The 19,809-nt window shown below is 35.1% G+C and overlaps 1 protein-coding gene across 3 annotated transcripts; it reads right to left on the minus strand.

Annotated features, from left to right (window-relative positions):
* Positions 1–12,296: 12,296 nt before the first annotated feature.
* Positions 12,297–18,814, minus strand: LOC103954020 (DNA (cytosine-5)-methyltransferase CMT3-like). Of its 3 annotated transcripts, XR_007252991.1 has the most exons (8): positions 18,468–18,808; positions 17,349–17,596; positions 16,611–16,652; positions 13,912–14,403; positions 13,216–13,418; positions 13,041–13,114; positions 12,668–12,949; positions 12,297–12,532 (listed from the first exon to the last, which is right to left on the minus strand). XR_007252991.1 is itself a non-coding variant. In XM_048570027.1 (6 exons), the coding sequence occupies exons 3-6, from the start codon at positions 16,617–16,619 to the stop codon at positions 13,848–13,850; spliced, it is 348 nt and encodes a 115-aa protein (XP_048425984.1). In that variant the 5' UTR covers positions 16,620–16,652; positions 17,349–17,596; positions 18,468–18,814; the 3' UTR covers positions 13,705–13,847. The 3 variants fall into 3 exon arrangements, 1 of the variants encoding a protein (XP_048425984.1); XM_048570027.1 differs by lacking the exons at positions 12,297–12,532; positions 12,668–12,949; positions 13,041–13,114; positions 13,216–13,418 and having other exon boundaries at positions 13,705–13,970; positions 14,051–14,158; positions 14,296–14,403; positions 18,468–18,814; XR_007252992.1 differs by lacking the exons at positions 12,297–12,532; positions 12,668–12,949; positions 13,041–13,114; positions 13,216–13,418 and having other exon boundaries at positions 13,912–13,970; positions 14,296–14,403.
* Positions 18,815–19,809: the final 995 nt, after the last annotated feature.

The following is a 19,809-nucleotide window of genomic DNA, read 5'->3' on the forward strand; positions in this document are numbered from 1 at the left end:
TGTAGGAAGCAATATATATATATATATATGCTTCTTGCAGGTAATCAAAATGAATAGAGTTGTATGCTCTTCCATTTGTAATAATGTTCGAAGTTTTATAATTTAAAAGAATTAGAGTATTGTTTTGGGAAAAAAGAAAAGGATTGATTGCGGTTGGCCAACCAAAAAAGCCAATTAGATTTTGTTTTTCTTCTTAAAATGGGGACAACTAGTGGCAAGCCACAGTTATCCATCTTTTTCGGGGGTCGGCAAGACTTATAGAGACATTTCAGTCTCCTCCTGGCTACAAGTATGCCTTCCACACCAGCAGCAGAGGGTTTCGAACCCAAGACGTCTAGTTGTTAAGCGATTCGACCTTTGATAACTTGTTTTTTTAAAAGTGATCAAAGTATGGAGAGATTTTTCAGTGTGACTAGAACACGAGGTGGTACAATACGTGTCACTATACAAATTGTGGGACATGTGTGTTGAAAAGTTAATAACTTAAAAATTAAAATGTTCCACCACTTATATAAACACATGTGTACCACCTGTGTTCCGTTCATAATGAAAATTTTCTCTAGAGTATGAAAATTAGTATAAATGTATTTGATAATTTTTAATGTCAAAATGATATAATTGTATACAATAAAAAAAGTGGACATGATAGTAAGGGTGGTGGCGACAACAGCAACAATGAGGATAGTGGTGGTGATGGCAGTGGCAATGGTGGGGATATGGTGGTGGAGTCAATAATAAGGCGTGGTGGTTGAGGTGAAAAGGTAGCAGTGGTCGTAACAACAATGATGACTATTGTGGTGGTGATAACATCGTCGGTGGTGATGATATTGTCGATGGCAATGGTGGTGACAACCATGCTGATTATGAAATCCCGTTCCTGGATTTCACTATTGTAATTTATGTATTTTGTATTTGAGGGATTTTATAGTATTTTTGCGAATTTAAATTAATTTTAGATTTTAATTACTTGGTTACAAAGTTCAAATTTTTAGAAATAATTATTTAAAATCCGTAGACCTTCGGGGGGGTCACTCTTAATGTTTTCGAATTATGCTCGATCCTATAAGTGCGTAAGGGAAAACCGTTCGTAAATCGGAGTTGAAACGAAGAAATTAGAGTCGTTTTAGTTGTTAAAAAAAACTAAAAGCTGTCAGATGGCAGTGGGAGAGATGGAGAAAATGAGAGAAAATAGGGAGGAAGAGTGAGGAATCAGGAAAGAGAAATGAGGAAAAGGAGAGAGGGGGAGGAACCAGCTAAACATGAACCTCCTTTCGACCCGCAGACCCAACCTGATTGTATCTCCCTAATTTGGTCACTGTTGACGACAGGACTGGTGCCATAATGTTCCTCACTTTGATCCTGGTCGAGCCCTTACCTTAATTGTACCTGTGGATTACTATATTTGACGATCGAAGCACGAGAAACTCGTGGCTCGCCAAAAACCCTAGAGCAATTATCTCCCTTTCCGGCATCGATCATGGTGGCGCACCACCTGGGCTTGGTAGCCATCCCTTGCATGAGTAAAACTTGACAATAATCACTGTCATTGGACCTCCGACGGAGGAGTGGCAAAGGCTTGATAATTTTTAACCACCCGGCCTTTTTCGAGGTGTTTTTAGGTGTTTCTTGGCCGAAATAGACTTCGGCCCAAATATGAAAGTTGTTCCCCTTGTTGTGTTCTACAATTTTGCAAAATTTGGTAATTTTTTGAGTTAGTTGGAAAATTGGGTTTCTGTTCATCGGTAACTGCCGCATGCGGTGGCGAGTGGTCAGTGGGCTAACTTTGTCTTTCTAGGCTAAATTCAATATTCTAAATACAATTTTTGACAGTTGTTTTGATGTGATTTCATTGTTTAAGCCTAGTTTCATAGATTGTCGTTCCTTGACCTTTGTAGTAAACGATGAACCGACCGCTAGATTGTCACTAAATTTTAGTAAGGATTTGTACGTATTATTTGAGGACCTTAGCAACTTACAGATTGGAAATCCAGTGATGGATCTTCCTGATTGATTTACTAGCATTAATTTTGATCAAAATGTTTTTATTCATTCTTAAATACTAAAATTAATATTACTAGAGATTATGTAGGGTTTAGTGGGCCTATATTGGTTAGTGAGTTATCCTGTATGGGACGCCTGTGAGATATATATATATATATATATATATATATATAAACTCTACAAATGTGACCCATTTTAATGCATGACATATTCATCACCAAAGAAGGTTAGGTATTTGCTTTTTCATTTCCTTTAATTGGAGACAGGTGGAAAAGACAAGGAAGAGAGGCTCGGTCCAATTGGCTTAAAGTTGTGACACCCATGAATACATAATGGTGAACATTTTGACTTTTTTTTCTTGGGCAGAAATGTTATACTTTTTGACTACCAAGAAAAGCAAATTAAAGATATAGTTTGAAGAGCATTACATGATATATTTGATTATCTGTTATTAGAGATTAGTGGAATTTATTTCAAAATTCACAGTACGATCTACTCTAACATTATGTTTGGATGAAGAAATTTAAGATTACTAAGGATTTTAAAATGACGAAAATTGAAATGACAAGATTTTATTTTTTAAAATTTGTGAATTTTCTTGTTTTGTTAACCTAAAAGAACAATAAAATTGAATACGGAATTTGTTAGTTTTAAATTCTCAATCATAGAAATTGGGAAATGACATCTATTTACATGAAATTTAAACTTGAGAATTGGAGGTCGCAAATTCCAAGTTTTTTTTTTCCCACGCAGAAACTCTAAATTTCTATGTTTATGAATCCAAACAAGGGAATTGGTGCATGTCAATTTATAAATTCTAACTTTATCCCAATTCTAATTTTATTTCCCTCATCCAAACATAGTGTAGAAAATCCTCACCGTGACCGTTGAGTTAAAAAAAAATTAAGTTGGAAACTATCTGGTTATCAAGTAAATATAAACCAAATAATTATGAATTTACCTAATTTTTTATGAAAATTTTGTTAAAAGAAGATGAAAAATGGAAAAGCCTACATATACACAACAATGCTATTATAATAATGCCACTCTAGAAAATTATTGGCGTATAATGACCTTTTTTAGGTGAAATGATGACTGACACACCCCGACCCAGAAATCCACTTGGACCCTGAATCGAGCTGTGTTGGCCGACACCTGGAAGGTGACGAAGCCATAAAATGTGATAGTGTATAAAAAGTGAATGAATTTGAATCTAAAAGTGTCTAAGTACCAGAGTGCGCTACGAATGGGAGCGAACCCATTTCACACGCGATGCCAGAGCATAAGTAAAGTACAGTAATGTAGGTAAGAATCATACCCTCAAAAATATTCATCAATACTAAGATTCGCCACAGATTCTTGTCGATACAAACTCAGCAGCTAAAACCTGGAGGGCACCAAACAGAAGGTGTGAGTAAGCAATAAAACCAAGCTTCCCAAAGTTACTACCTCTCTAAAAGTAATGCCCCTAAGTGTAAAACCCGTATCGTTTTCCATAAGATAGTACAACATATATACATATATCCAAACCATACTCAGAAATGACCAAAACCACGGTTTGCCATCAAATCCACCATACATTAATAAGTAGGCCAAATGAACTAAATCAATACAAAGTGATATATCAGTCAGAGTCATCTAAAATGACATGTACAACTTATTCGTATCTCATCAATCATGGCTAGCATATAAGTCGGAGTCACCTATAGTGACCTGTACGACTTATCCATATCTCATCAATCATGGCTAGCATATAAGTCGGAGTCACCTATATACTTATCCATATCTCATCAATCATGGCTAGCATATAAGTCGGAGTCACCTATAGTGACCTGTGTGACTTATCCATATATCATCAATCATGGCTAGCATATAAGTCGGAGTCACCTATAGTGACCTGTACGACTTATCCATATCTCATCAATCCTGGCTAGCCAATAGCTCAATAAGTACACCTGCACACGAGTCGGAACCACCTAAAGTGGTCTGTACGATAGGACTTGGTGTAAATAAATATGCTCAAGTGCTACGATCACGTGAAGACTGGGCGAATAATCGCGGGTCACCTACGAGTCGGAACCACCTAAAGTGGTCTGTACGACAGGACTGTGCACCTACCTTGGATCCAAGGTGAGCATAAGGTGCGAGAGGTGAACATCACGTGAAAGACTGTGCCCTGACCACGGGCGGGAGCACTAACACCGGGATGTAGGTTTATGAGCTCTCAATGCATCTCAATATAACATGTGCAACTCATGGCAACCAGTACGACAGTATCGAAGTTGCCTAGCACATAACTATAGTCATGCTATAACGCAATCGATTCAACTAATACCATAACTCACTTGAACTTACCTGGGTGTCCTACGTTCACCTTTGCACTTGAAAGCATTCCCAATAATTATATGCAAGTAATATACATATGGATATATCATGATGCAATCTACTACTCAACCATGTCGTAGCATTTTCAGTTATAAACAATATGGTGTGAAGTGTACAATCAATAACGTCCTACTCCCAAACTACTTATTTTCAAGGATAATTATCCATAACAACCCAATTAACTCTAATTTAACTAACTAATTTACAAAATTAAAACTTGTCTTTACCAATTTTCTTCGCATTACTCAATTTCCCAAGCAAGGCTTTTGCCTTAAATATTTTATGGCTGCATCTAACGTCTCGTTAGACTGCTTACGTACCCTAAATAGGGATCAAGCCATTCGTAGTTCATATAGGTACTTCAAGCATTCACAATAATTATATGAAGGTAATATACCTAATCAATTTAAAAGTGTTGATAGAACTCTCAATAATGTACACAATAAAAAGGAAAAGATCCACTCACCTGGAGTCCACGCTATACTTCTCTAGCGCACGCATTGAGGCGTCCTAAATGATCGGTCCCTGTGGCCAATTATCAAATCACATCTCAGAACTCTTATCCGTAGAATACGTAATTCACATAAAACACAACCGCAACGACATTCTAAAATGGGTTGAGACCTATTGACCACAAGTCAACCGTCGATCAAAGATCGACGGTAGGGTTTACAACACTGTATAACTTGACTCGAAAGATCTACATATCAGATTTCCAATCCGCAACTCCCAACGATCCACAATATGTTTCTAGAATAACATATTAAAATTTGATTACGATCCAACGGTCAGATCTCCACCAATTGCCTAAAACAAGTGGCCGTGAACATTTATTTTACTAACTTACAAATCCAATTCAGGAAGATCCGTAAGTCGGATTCCCGATCCATAAATTCCTATGATCTTTAAATATTACGTATTATAATGTATCCAATTTTGGTGACAATCCAACGGTCGGATCGTCGATTCACATTTTTATCAAGTAACGTATCGTAACGAATTTAGGTTCCAACTATCAACCTACGTTATTCAAATGACAAAACTGAATTCAAAACATTCGACGTAGCCTAAAAATAGCATTGGCAGCTCACTGGCCACGCGCCGCCCCGACTCGCCGGAAAATCCAACTATTTCCAAAAATTCTCAAACTTCACAGAAATGAAGATCTCAGTGAGTGGAGCAACTTTCATACCTGCCACGAAGTCCAAAAGTGGACGGAAGATGGTCAATTTTTCCCACGAAGCCGGCGGGTGCCTAAAACTTCCCGACGTCGATTCGTTGTCTACGGTGGTCCAACGGGGTCAAGGTTGGTTGGGTTTTGCTCCTGGGATGATGGGCTACAAAGCCCAAGTGATGGCATCGGCCATCGCTTTGCCGATTTGCCGGAAAATCGAAAAGGGTGGCCGGAGCACCATTGATTTTCGTAAACTTTCGTGGCCTCAAACCGCCCCATACCATGGTTAATCAAGGTGGTTCTTGGGTAGGTTTTGTAGAGGGGAATGAGAGCTTCAAGATGGTGGTGGTGGCATCGAAAAAATCCACTGGAGTTGGCCGGAATCGGCCTTGGAAGATGGACCCGCGGTGGTGCGGGTATGGGTGCACGGGAAGCTTTCCCCCCACCTTTTTTTTTTTTTTTTTTTTTCTTCTTTCTTTCTGATTGGCTGCAAGCTTCACTTCTCTCTTCTAATTGGTTCCTTGTCCCTTTAATTTAACTGGTCCACTAATCCCACAAGGTGGGAATTCAAATATTTAAATAACCAATTTCAAGCGTCCATAAGTATACCGTTATAATCCGGACTCGCAAACGGTTTTTGCCAATACGTTCGTACCAATGAGTACTACGAGGATATGCTAAAAGAATAAGTCTCACATCTCTCAAGTCGATGGTCAACAGAAGTCAAAGTCCTTGCCTCTAGGGCAATTTCGTAAATTCACGCTTTCAAAATAAAATAAAAACGTAAAATTTGGAACGGGTTGTCACAATGACGATTTATTTGATCCTAATTGAAAATATTGATACAAACATTAAAAAAAAAAAACATTTGAACTAAAATTTAAGAGTTCCTGAATTCAAAGAGGTTGCAAAAAAAATTAAGAGTTCCTGAAAATAACTCTTAAGATGGTACATTTTTTTGAACAACTACCAATGGTACATTCAAATATAAACCACAGACATTTTAGGAACCATGTGCATTCTAATTGCTGGAAGATATTGTATTAAAAGCTAATATGAGAAATACTAATGGGACTCTCTTAGATTCAAGTTTAACGTTATTTTTTGTGCCAATATATAAAATATTGTGCAAAAAATATGAAATGATAGGAAATCTATAAAGTTTCTTATTTTTAAGAGAATCCCCTTAATATTTCTCAAGCAAATATTGAGCAACCAAGATTGCAGCCATGCGAGTTGGTTTGCTGTTTGCCATGGAGTGCAGGCTTCAACACTGAATTCTCTCACGTGTTTTTGTATTGTAGGGATGCGAGTTGGTTTGCCGTATTCCACGTTTTCCCTCTGTTTGGACGACCTTTTTTCTTTCTTCTTTTTTTATTTTTTTATTTTTTTATATTTATTTTTTAAGAAAGCTCTACTTGGACGACTTTAGAACTCTTCAGAATATTTTTCTATACCGTTCCACGTTTTTTCTTGTTCCTCGTTAGATTTTGATTTTTTTTCTTAAATTCGGTGTAAAGATAAATTTACATATTTTATTGAAGTTTTGTGAGAATAGTTTAAAGAATAAATTTGGATTTAAAAAAATATTGATAGTTTAATTAAAAATAATATAGATGTAGAAAGTAAGTTGAGTGTAGACAAATTGTAAGAGTTCAAATAAAAAAAATATACATAAGTAACAAATTAATTAACTAGATTAGATGAAACCCCAAACATAACTGCAAGGAGAAAAGGCTTTAAGTGGTGATCACAAGCAGTAAAAGGAAATATATACAAGTTTGATAACTCTAAACACTTATGAATGGTGGACACAAATACTTTCACTAAAAGAAATATCTAGAAGTAACAAATTAATTAACTAGATTTGTTGAAACATAGCATTAGTGAGAGGCTTGAGACAACTAAACCCTAAATAGAATAAACAACGGTTGACATTTGAAAAACCTACGACAAATATGAGGAAGCCACTAGTACTGCAGTGCACTAATCAGTATATGTGTGTGTGTGTGTGTTGTGTATACTTACACACACATCCTCGTTACATGACAGTTTTTTCACGTCATACTATTGGTGCATGCTTGATCATCAATGGTACTAGCACTGCCTCCGCATGATTCTGCCGTAGGATCAATGGCAGGGGTAGGGTACTTAAAACCATGAATTTTGTAATATTTATTGAAGTGAAGATTGCAAAGAACTACAAGGAGGAAGGTGACAACGTAGATAGACAAGGCAGCACATTTGAACCACAAAGGAAATGGTATGGAGATGGATATGAAGAAGGCTGTGACGCCAAAGAAGAGGCCAAATTGATGGAAAATCGGGGCGATTGTTATTCCGCCGGGACAGTAGTTGAAGTGAATAAACTTGCTTAACAAGATACAAGTGAAGGCAAGTATGACTGAGAGTCCAAGAAAGTAAAATATTACAGGGAGATGGAGCTGGCCAGAGGGACCTTGGAATGGAAGAAGTGCTATTCCAATTGCCGTTGTCAAGCAAAACACTACGATTATCGTTGCCCAGTCTAAGTTGTTGTTGTCGTACTTACTGTTAGTCCTCTTGTCTACAACTTGTTGCCTTGCGGCTTCTAGGTCATGATGGGAATTGCGATCTCGATCGATGGGACCAATTATCAGAAGTTTGAGCCGTTGAGTTGGCGATACTGTAACTGCAACGAGAAAAGGCTTTAAGTACCGATCCCAAGCAGTATTAACAACAGAACTCATTTTATTCTGCACAAAGGTAGGCAGAGATGGAGATATATCGGGATGTAGAGGTACTTGATGGTGATATGGTTTGTGAGATTTGATGGTTTGAATGGAAGTGGTATTTGAATGCTCAGGAAATGGTTTGCATGCAGATATATAGACAGGCAAAAAGAGAGAAATGGCAGATGTCTGGGAACTTACCTAGTAATTTAAAAAAAGCAAATTCTATATTTAATTAATAAGGGTCACTTTGTGATGCATGGCGTTGACATGTCTTGGAATCTTGACACTGGATATTGTTGTGAGTTAGCCATTTATTTTAATTTGACAAATTAGTCAATTTTACAATAAATGAAAGGGTAATTTTATTATATCATATATCTACACCTAACTTAAATTATTAATATGAATTCTCTTTTTAGCCTATTATGCAATTATCTTAAAGGATAAAATGCGATTAAAATTTTAATGCATCAATACACCATTGTGATATACAGAGAATTTGAAGGAATTAAACAGCCCCCAAATTACATACACGTACGCCATGATTAGAGTTCTTGCTCAATACCCTAGACATTTTGTCATGTGATTGAGTCTCTTAGTTCATTTGGATGGTAGATGCATTTTCTATGATCAATCTTCATTCGAACAAAACAAATATTCAATCGCTTCACTTTAAATATGGATCTATTCGGTGTGGCAGATTTAGAAATTAAGAAAGATTTTTGTTTATTCGTTCACACAAACAATCATAAATCATATATATACGTAAATATATATTTTCAGGTTACATTTAATATTTGCCGGCTCCAATTATATACATAAATATATGATTTGTGGTTGCAATCATATATATTTAATATTTGCCGGCAACCATCATATATTCTTTTTTGCTTTGTTTAGGTTTTTTCCATAAGCAACCACAAATAAATTAAAAATTAAGGACTTTGCTTACGTGAATCATAATCATTAAGGGTTTAGGTGAGTAAGGTCATTGTGGAGGAGGCAGAGTCATATTTTCAGTTCTTTAGATTTTATCGTATTTTCATTAATATATTGTGTGACAGCTCACAATTGTGAAATATTCTCAAAGACTATTCCTCGAAATAGACGCGGCGATTGAAGTGGTAGATGGTGCGTGAAGTATTACATCACCTATATAGTGCGTGAAATGCCAATCAACTGACCCGCTTTCCTTGGCTAAAGTAAAAGGCATTGATCCCATATGAGAATGAACTTCTCCGTAATGTAATAGAAGAGTCACAGTCTCTTCTCCATTATGTCGCCTAGATAATGCGTGCAACATGGTAATGCAATATTATCATTATTGTCACTCATATATTTAGAATAGTTTATAGTTTTTAACGTGTTTATCTGTTAGCTAAATCGCACGAAGGAAATGATAGTTTATAGTTTTTAACAAACGATAGTATCTACATTAAGTGGGGAGAATGTGCATAACCTCACCATGGACAAGCAATAATATGGTTTAAATTCATCTTTAACGAGAGTCGAATCTAATATATCTTACTTATAAGTAAAAAAAAAAAATTATTAAACCATAATATTAAGTGGCAAAAAGATTTTTGAAGTTGATGTCACACCACTGCAAATTAATTATTTGTAACTTTTTTGGAAGTTGATTTGGAAACCACTGACTAAAGCAAGAAACTAGAAAACGTCCAAAACAATATTAAATGAAAATTGATGACTGTTGCCAAGCAGTACTTGCAATTCCGTTGAATCATATATCACGAACTTGAAAGGCAAATTGCTTTTTAGTCGGATAGGCCTCTGAAACTCTGTCTTGGTGTATGACATCATTGGAGATGCAGAGTGAGCCTTAATTTGGTACTGAGGTGATTCTGAAAAAAATAGTTATAAAAAAAAAGTTCCCAACTTTTTTATATTTGGTAAACATTCAACTTTAGCTTTTTTTTCACAGTTTTGGGTGTAAAAGAAACAAAAAACACAAAGCTGCAAAAACTAGTTTTGAAAAATTTTTCACATCTGTTTTACATAAAAATATATCAAACATTATAATACTACTTTTTTTTTTTTCAAAAGTACTTTTACGAAAAAAGTTTACTAAATACTCTGCTGTATTATTTCACAGCTACTTATTCTCAAAGCACAGCAGAAATATTTTTTTTTCAAAGTACAACAATATCAAATGAGACCTGAATCATGCATCATACTTCTTTCCATGTGTGTAGGAACTTACCTGGTAATTAATATAATTAATTAATTATTTCTAACAACCAAGGACATATTTTCAGTTATTTGGGTTTTAAGAGATATTACGTAGGATCCCTCAAAATTGAAATATTTTCGAAGACAACCCCAGAATTGAACAGGAGAGGGAATTAGTTCAATTACAATATATGATGGTGGATGAAATATTATATTGGCGTCCGAAGAACCGGAGGTGAATCAAATATTATAACATTTTCTTCACAAAGTTTTCAAAGTAATGATGCTTAAAAAGTAGAGAGTTTTAACAAAAAAAAAAACTCACGGTATTGTTCACTTTAACGAAAAATCATATTTTTACACTAAAAAATCAATCTTAATACTATTCACTTTACCCATTATTTTGTCCTTGTCGTTAAAACTCAAAGTTTTTATACCTTTTTCATTAGTTTTTCTTTAAAATAGGATGACAGATGAAGTATTGGCAAAATGGATGATGCAAAACATGCACAAATCAATTGGAAACCACTAAAAACCGCACGGAATTTGGAATGTACGTAGCTCAACATGTGTTAAAAAAGGGTTCATTTCAAAAGAAAACTGTTATTAGCACTTCAAAAATTTTATTTTAAACTTCTCACGGGTGTATTTTTCTTTCTAATTATAGAAAGTTTGGAGTGCCAAATGAGATTTTTGGAGTGCTAATAACAATTCCCTTTCAAAAAATCAAACTAAGATTCCCTAGGTCAAATATTACAAGGAAAGCTAATGAAAATGACTTGAAAGCTGACTTTTAACGATAAGGATAAAATAAAGGGTAAAGTGAATAGTACCATGACTGATTTTTTAGTGTTGAAATGTGGTTTTTCGTTAAAATGAACAGTGCTGTGAGTTTTTTGTTAATATTATAAGAATTGAACGGGACAAAGTTGGATTGTGATTGGGGAGAATATTTCCACCTGGGGTTTTCTTTCTTTTGGTTTGATAACTTCCACCTGGTTTAGGAGGACAAGAGCAATGACATTTAAATTGACCTTATTATTCACTTTAAAATAGCACTTATTTTTGTGCAACTTCACATGTTAGGTGAGGCGATTCCTATTCATATATATATATATATATATATTTTTTTTTTTTCCATTTTTTCATGTTTGGTCCTGGATGTGCCTTGGATCTACTTGAGGAATTGTGCATGAATCTCTTCCACGTTTGGAGCGCCGTCATCTCATTTTTATTGACCAAGTCATGAGTAACATGCACCCAACACTTAAGCAAATTACTTCTCTAATCGATCAATTTGTCTTCTCACTTATTTTTTTCTGGTAAAAAAGACTTGAAAATTTGAAAATTAACATAGTGTTGCAGGACATTTATGCCAGTCCACTAATTTGACATAACTATTGGAACCTTAAGCTATGGATTCTTCAAATGAATCTGTCATTTTCCTTACTAGATCATGCAATTGATTCTCCCTATTGAATTAGGAGGATTTGTGTAATTTGCCAAGATAGTTGCCTCACTACAATATAAAGATGATTATGCCTCACACCTATAAACTCTCAAATAAAATTCACTCATTCTCTCAAATTGTTTTCATATGTAACACATTATTAGTACTTTTGCTCTAACCAAATCAAAACATGCAATTTGATTTTTTTTTTCCAACCATTTTAGGAACAAATTTCAATTTCTCTGAATATGAAAGTAGGATCATTTTTGCATTTTGAAGTAAATTATTCATTTTATGACTTCAACTTTATGTCAAACCCGTAATTATATGTTCAATAATACCAGGAAGCATAAAACTTTCACGATACGAAAAATAACCACGGTGCATGATAAACATGTGTATATCATATGTAACCTTCAGTAATAAAGTCTTCGATAACCTGCTTACAATGCCTGTTTGACAGAAAAACATGAGCTTTAGTTTACAACATCACAGTACATAAATGATACAAAACATGCAACGGATAATACTGCAAGCGTAAATAAGAATAGTTGCAGACTCCAATTCATTCATTGGCTCCCAGGTGTCTTCGTCAGGCCTGTAGCCCTTCCAATAAATCTACATACATCACAAGGGGCAAGCAAATTTTGCATGAGGAACTAATGAATTTAGATTTGCATTAACCATTTACTCGCATACTATATCGTTATAAATATTTAAAGAACATGCATTTATAAATTTCGAAGTTCATACCTTTAAGTTTATTCCTTTCTCATTTTTTTTCGGGGTCACCAAAACATACTCGTCCTACGCAATCAACTTCAAAAATTTCAGAATCATCCTTAACATTCCTCCAACATTTTCTTCCTTTTCTTCCTCTTCTTCCTCTTCCTCATCTTCCTTCCGAAAGAATTCAAGCATACTCTTCTCGACATCCGCCTCTAAATTGCCAGTCTCAACCAACTTTAAACAGATGCACAACTTTCTCCATTCCTTGAGCATTTTGAGGAAATCTTCAGCAGCTTCATTTCGGACCTGATGTGTGAATTGGACAATAAATTATACAAAAAGAAAAATTAAAGCACCACATCAAAGGTGAGGAAAATGGTAGGATACAAACACAAACCTCTGTCTCTGGATGGTTCTGTACTTCTGTTCTAGACTCTTACAAGCGTATCCATTGTAGTCAACAGCCCATATCTAAACGACATAAACAAGAAACAATATCAAGCTTTGCCTTCACGTCTATTCAATCGATGTCAAAAGATTAACATAAAATAAATTAAGAAAGAGGAACTTACTGTAACAAGATTGATATTGGCCAAATGCGCACCAAGCCACAGGCCAGTAGACATCGCTCCACAACCCCCAAATATAGGTCCAGGAGCCTTCCTTCTGATTTCGTACACACTCCATTTGGCAGCTTTGAATCAACCTCACTATCCAAACAAAACAGCATCCTCAACAGCGATAGTTGAGTCATCGCTTCCAGACTATATATTTTCTGAACTTTCAAAACCAGAAATAACATGTGAACACATAGGAACCTTGCAAATGAAAGAAAGAAAAAACCAGCATCATGACAGTAAGGGCTAGCTTGGTATTGCTGTGCTTTGAAAAAAATCTGTTTCTGCTGTGCTGTGAGAATAAGCAGCTGTGAAATAAAACAGCAAAATGTTTGGTAAACTTTTTTGTAAAAGTGCTTTTGAAAAAAAAAAACAGTATTATAGTGTTTGGTAAACTTTTATGTAAAATAGATATGAAAAAAAACCGGTTTTTCAAAGCTGGGTTTTGCAGCTTCTTGTTTTTGGCTTTTTTTTTCACCCAAAATTGTGAAAAAAAACTGAAGCTAAATGTTTACCAAACACAAAAACAGCTCCCAAGTTTTTTTGATACCAGCTTTTTTCAGAATCACTTTAGTACCAAACCAAATCTAAGTAGAAAGAGAACAATATCCTGTTCGCAGATTGACAAAAGTAGAATACGGTAGCAAATACTTGGTGTCGCAATTGTAATTGCACACTGGAATTGATTTACTCTTCGCATCTTGATCAACCTGAGAGAAAAAGGATAACTCATTCATGTTGGACTTCATGAACAACTAAAAAAGCATGAATATGGAAACTTCAAGCATACATTTAGTGTCAGCCTAACAATATGAAGTTTTTCAACAAGATAATCCAGAGGGTTGTCGTCTCGGACATCTGAAATAAATACACGCCCACAAGCAACACTAGCACAGTGCTTTATGACATACAAGAAAGCAAAAAACTAATAATTCAGCGCCCAATAGCAGGATTCTTACTTTTTAACGTAACAAAACCATGAAACAAAGTATTTGGAAGGAGAATCATGAAAAGGTTTCTTTCAAAATATCTTACAGTGTCTCGTGACCTATAGTACCGTTGTGCAGTAAAATATAATAGCCCACCAATTGCTTCAAACATTTCCACAATCTTACAAATGTAGGGTTCTTCTTTCGTCTCTCCCTAAACATAAAAATGAATGGGAAACATTGTCAATTCACATGATAGGCAAATAAAACAAAAGTACATATAAACATTCTGTGCACATGAATCACGCACTACAACCAAAATTTCAGTTGAGTATGTTTCTACTTTGAAATATAGCACGTCAAATTACATAAATATAACCCTTATGTTGTGGAAAATAATCATTTATGTGAAATTTCAATGAATTGGCATGTCAGGAATCATATAATTTGGGGATTCCAACAATAATTGAGATAAGCAGATGGATTGATAAGCAGAAAATTGGTCAAAAAGTTATTTTGATATTATCATATTAGCAATCAACATTTAAGTAATAATCTACTCATTAACAATCATGTAATATGATTTACAAAATAAGATTTAAATAGATGGTCTCCTTAACATTACCCTTTATTTCAATTTAGTTTCTGGTTAAACTTAAGAAGTCAATGCACTAAAAACAAAGAGGTTACAAAAAATTTACATCATTTTTGTATTCCATCCATACGGCTAAATGGTAAAGTTAGTTTTCTAAGAGGGCAAAAATCAGTTGACATGTGATATAAATCCAATAAAACATTACTGTGATCAAAACTAAATCTTCAAATTATTGATTTTGCTAATTTTTGTAGTGTTGCAGTAGGGAAACAATTATGATTATACACTCACATAATGTAGTAGACCAATTATCTAGTCCTCCTTTTCACTTGTGAGTGTTTCTATATTGATTACTGCTAAACAGCTAATCATGAAAACTCACTTCCAACCTGTTGAAACACAGAAGGACTACTTGGAGCAAGCCGACGAAAAAATTTACACTTTGACTAACAGATGTACGAGACTGTCCCAAAATTTACACTTTAGGTATGACTCTGAGACAAAAAAAACTTGATGTACTAAGTGTTGAAAACCACAAAACTTTAGGATAGTAAACAGAGTTTAACCCTAAATTAAACTACCTCAATCATTTTTCGAGATGGAATGTCAATAATTTCTTGTCAATAAGGAATCTTAATAATGTTACATGGGTATATTGATGGAGAGTTTGATGACAACCAATAGGATCCAAATAGGTCAAGAACGGCTAGTGCAAAAAGATATGATGGGCCTAATTTGCCTTTAAATCTAAGAACTAGTAATATCTCTTTAAATGAGTACATGAGGCGTCATAGGATGATACGTTCCCGTGCCACAAACAAATACCTACAACAGGATCTTGTTGCACATCTTTGGGCCAAAAGAAGCATGGATTAGGCGTTTAAGTTTTATGTTGTTAAATGTTTTTTTTTAATGTTGTTAATTTTTTTTTTTTTTTTTTTTTTTTATGTTGTATAAGTTTTATATTGTTTAATGGCTTAGGTAGTGATAGGAAGGAAAATAATAGAATTTTTATTTTTTTTTTAAATTTTTTTGTACAAAAAGAAAAGAAAAAAATCAAATAATGGCTAGCTGACATCAGCATGATGTCAGCAATTAGCTGTTGGGATTCAAACCTTTGGACTGATCAGGACTGGCTGGTTGGTTGGTTTGGGCGAGCCGGTTGGTCCGATTCTCCTTTTGTGGCCCGATGGGGCTCACGAGCCCTTTGGCCTAGCCTACGGTTGGAGACAATTTTCATGTTATTTAAGACAATTTTTGGTTCTATGTCCCTCTAACCGGATTAATTGGAGATGGCCTTATGTATGGCTGAATAAGCCAAACACAAATTATATTGGGTAATAATATTGAGCGCACGTGGAGAACTGACATTAAAACGCGGATGTTTTGACTGCTCTGACGAAATGATAAAGGCTGTTGGTTTGCCTTTACGGCCCAACTTGTCAAATTCAACTTATCTTGGGAGGTTCCAACTAGACCCTTTTGGCGTTGCGCTTTCATATTCTATTTGTACCACGAGTCTAAAGCCTAATATAAAGTTCAACTTATGCTTAAATATTCCAGTTGCAGGGACGGAGGGACCCAAACTCAATCTCCTACTCTGAAACAATCAATAAGTTTGTTGGTTTAACCACCATTCGCAAGAGCTTAAGTCGTTAGGATTTGGGATAATCGCACCAAAGGCTCCTGGAAATTCTACATATTACACACATATATGGTTGTAAAGCTTGTGTTTACAAACTCACACATCATATATTTGCTAATATGATTCGGTCATTGCAAATGAAATATGATTATCAAACAAACAACAGTGGATTGAAACCAACCTTTCTCATCGAAGATATGAACGACTTGTTTACAATGCCAACCTGAAACACAAGGTATGCAAAAGTAGGAGTCAGACAACTGAGCATCACTGAATCTTCTACAGTGGAATTGAATTCATATCGACTTCCATCTCACATACAACGCAATTCAATTTTGGAAATCTAATTTGACAAATTCTTGCTATATGCATAACTAAAAATTATAATAGAAAAAGGAAAAAAAGTATAGATGTTGTGTTTAAGGGCATAATTAACAAGCAGCAGACAGATTGCATACAGCAACATCACCAACATCTGAGCCAGAGAATACAAAACAGAAGATGCAGCAGATGGAGAATAGAGAAAATAAGAGAGAACGGAGATTGAGGAAGAGAATGAAGAAAATAAAATACGAGGTTCAGAGGGAAACAAAACAAGAGGGAGAAAACGAAGACATCAAAACTTTTTAAACTGTGAACTTATGAATGGACCATGATGATCTGTGCTCTTATCAGCATTTTATCTTTGCCTATTGGTTTCTATTTTGTCCTCTTCCTTCGCAATCTCTCACGAAACCACATAAATTTGTACCAGACCAGTCTTTGCCCCATATCAAATGATCACAATTTGGATCTCAAGTGAACGTAATGAAAAACATATTTGGACATATTGACACAGTGCTGGAGAAGGTGCAAGTGCAACATGAACAATCATCGTGCATTGCAGAAAACATGGTATAAAATTGACCAATGATCTTACTGTTTCACTGTTTAAACGCACGCATCAAACAACGATGTCTGCTTTACTTGCAAACTTGTGGATATCTTCATGGACACACTTCTCATCGACCAAATTCTCGGCGGAACAATTTTGAACTGAAAATTCAGAAGGCAAGAATACTGTGACTCTGTGGCCCACCTCCGTTTGGAGGCAATAATTTTCACACCAAACGGTCTCAAGCGCTTTGCCAATTCAATTCCAATGTTCCCATATCCTAAAATGAAAACCTGCATGCATTAGCAAAGAAATTCCAGTTTAAAAACTGACTTGAACATGAGTAAACCAACAATTCAAGTTGCAAAGCGCTAAGCATAACCTCCAGATCTTCTCAATCTGTAAAGTATCTAAACTTTCGAGCAGAAGAGCATACTCATAAGAAAAATAATAAGAGTAAAAAGAAAAACACTAGAACTGCAATCTGCATTCTAGAAAGTTTCTATCTGAAAACCGCTAAAAAGAGGGAAAAAAAAACTTTGGGGGGGTGGGGAGAGAGAGGAGAGATTCACTGTTTTTCCAGTTAGTGTTTCACCAATTGGATCCCCAGCCTTCCTCAGCTTTACAGAAATTTGCATCTCATTCTACGATGGTAGAAAAATTACAGATAAAATGAACAGACAAGAATATAAAAATAAAATAAAATAAAAAAAACTAAATTCAACAGAGCCACTGAATATACTTTTGATATGGAACAACAAATGTTTACTAAATAAAATAGGAAATAAATTGCAAGAAAAGCCAGAAATATTGCAATATATACATGACTAGCATCTTATAGCTCACAACCAAATTACCAATCAAGATGAGTGTGAACAGAAGAGAATATTTCATAAAATTCCGTCCGAACATAATAGATCTCATGACATGAAGATGCCAAAAGATAGTGTGCGAAGATGAATTTCACAAAATTATTTATACACTTAAATCCATCCAAAATGTTAATTTTCAAGAAATAGTCTGAGAAGAATCAAAGGAAGCAAGACAGCACAACTGCATTATGATTAGAAGGAATCATCACCATACCAGACATCCCTCCAAAGATAGATAATTGAGAATAATAACAAGAAATAGGGCAATATTTCAAAGGATAATAAAACGAACCCTTCTACGAAATCTGGGAGTTCTACTGATTATATTTCACTCAAAACTTACTCTCAAACTGGAAAGAATTGTGCTCCGAGGTTAATCTCAACAACCATTTTCCTAACAAAGCTTCAGTAATTTAAATAAATTTGTTTGTGGAGAAGAAAAAGGTCCAAATAATGTGGACTTCTTGTGTGATAGCTATTGTCTGGCTAATGTGGAGTGGAGGGAAATAAAAAACACGGTTTAGGAAGATCTTTAGGAGGTGGAATTGGAGGGGTTATGGGATACACAGTTAGATTTGGGATATCACTGTAGGTATCAATATCGTTGGAATTTCAGGATGTACACGCAAACAGGAAGGCGGCACTCTCTTAGATTTTCTCATGCATATTTAATAGTTTTGGACTGTACTTTGATGTTTAGTACTGGTGGGTTAATTGTATCATCAATTCATAGTCAACTATGTCTACATTCTTCGTATTGCTAGCTGTAGGATTACTTTCTTTATGTAAATTCTTTAAGTTTAGCTACCGCCTGGCAACTCTTACAACTGTTTAAACCCTCCTTAAGAGATGAATACAAACACAGACATTCACAACTTTGTACAGAAAGCGATGACCAAATTCAAAGGCAAAAATTGGTGAGGCCCCTTGAATGATCAAATTGAAAGGATATGACACGATGAAAGCATTCAACAGAATCAACACTATGATGCCTAGGAAAAAAAATTTGAAATATCATAAGGGTAATAAAAATTTAAATAAAAAAGTTTATTAAAAATAAGTTTAAGCCTAACTTGCTTTCGTAGGCGGCCCAACATCAGATAAATGGCCGTTTTGGCACATGAGGCTGCATTTCCAGTTAGATGGCTCGGAATTCTAGCAACTTTGATTCCAAACTTAGTTGCAGAATCAATGTCAACGGCTACAGCAAATAAATTTAAATTGTAAATATAGACACCTAAGACAAACGCTCTTTTTATAACAATTTGAAACACATGAAAATGACCTTCCAGGCCGACACCATACTGCATTACAAGCTTCATCTTTTCTGCACGGGAGAGAAGATCTGAATCTAACTTCATGATCTTCACTATACAAATATTGTAATTCTGGATAACACCATGCACATCTTTAAGGGGAACATCATCTACCTACAATAGTGAAAATTGAAATACTGAAGGAGCACTGGAAATCGATGATGGAACATATACAGGAAGAAGCACTAAGATAGATAGTGGAACATATGCAGAATAATCACGGGAGATTGATAGATGGATACATAGATTATAAGTTACAATTGGCTTGAGAAAACTTTACATCTATAATATTTATATTATATGTGTAGAAGTTTACTC

This window comes from the organism of the source record quoted next, unplaced genomic scaffold (assembly GCF_019419815.1).
Source record: "Pyrus x bretschneideri cultivar Hongxiangsu unplaced genomic scaffold, Pyrus_bretschneideri_v1 Contig51, whole genome shotgun sequence".
NCBI lineage: Eukaryota > Viridiplantae > Streptophyta > Magnoliopsida > Rosales > Rosaceae > Pyrus > Pyrus x bretschneideri.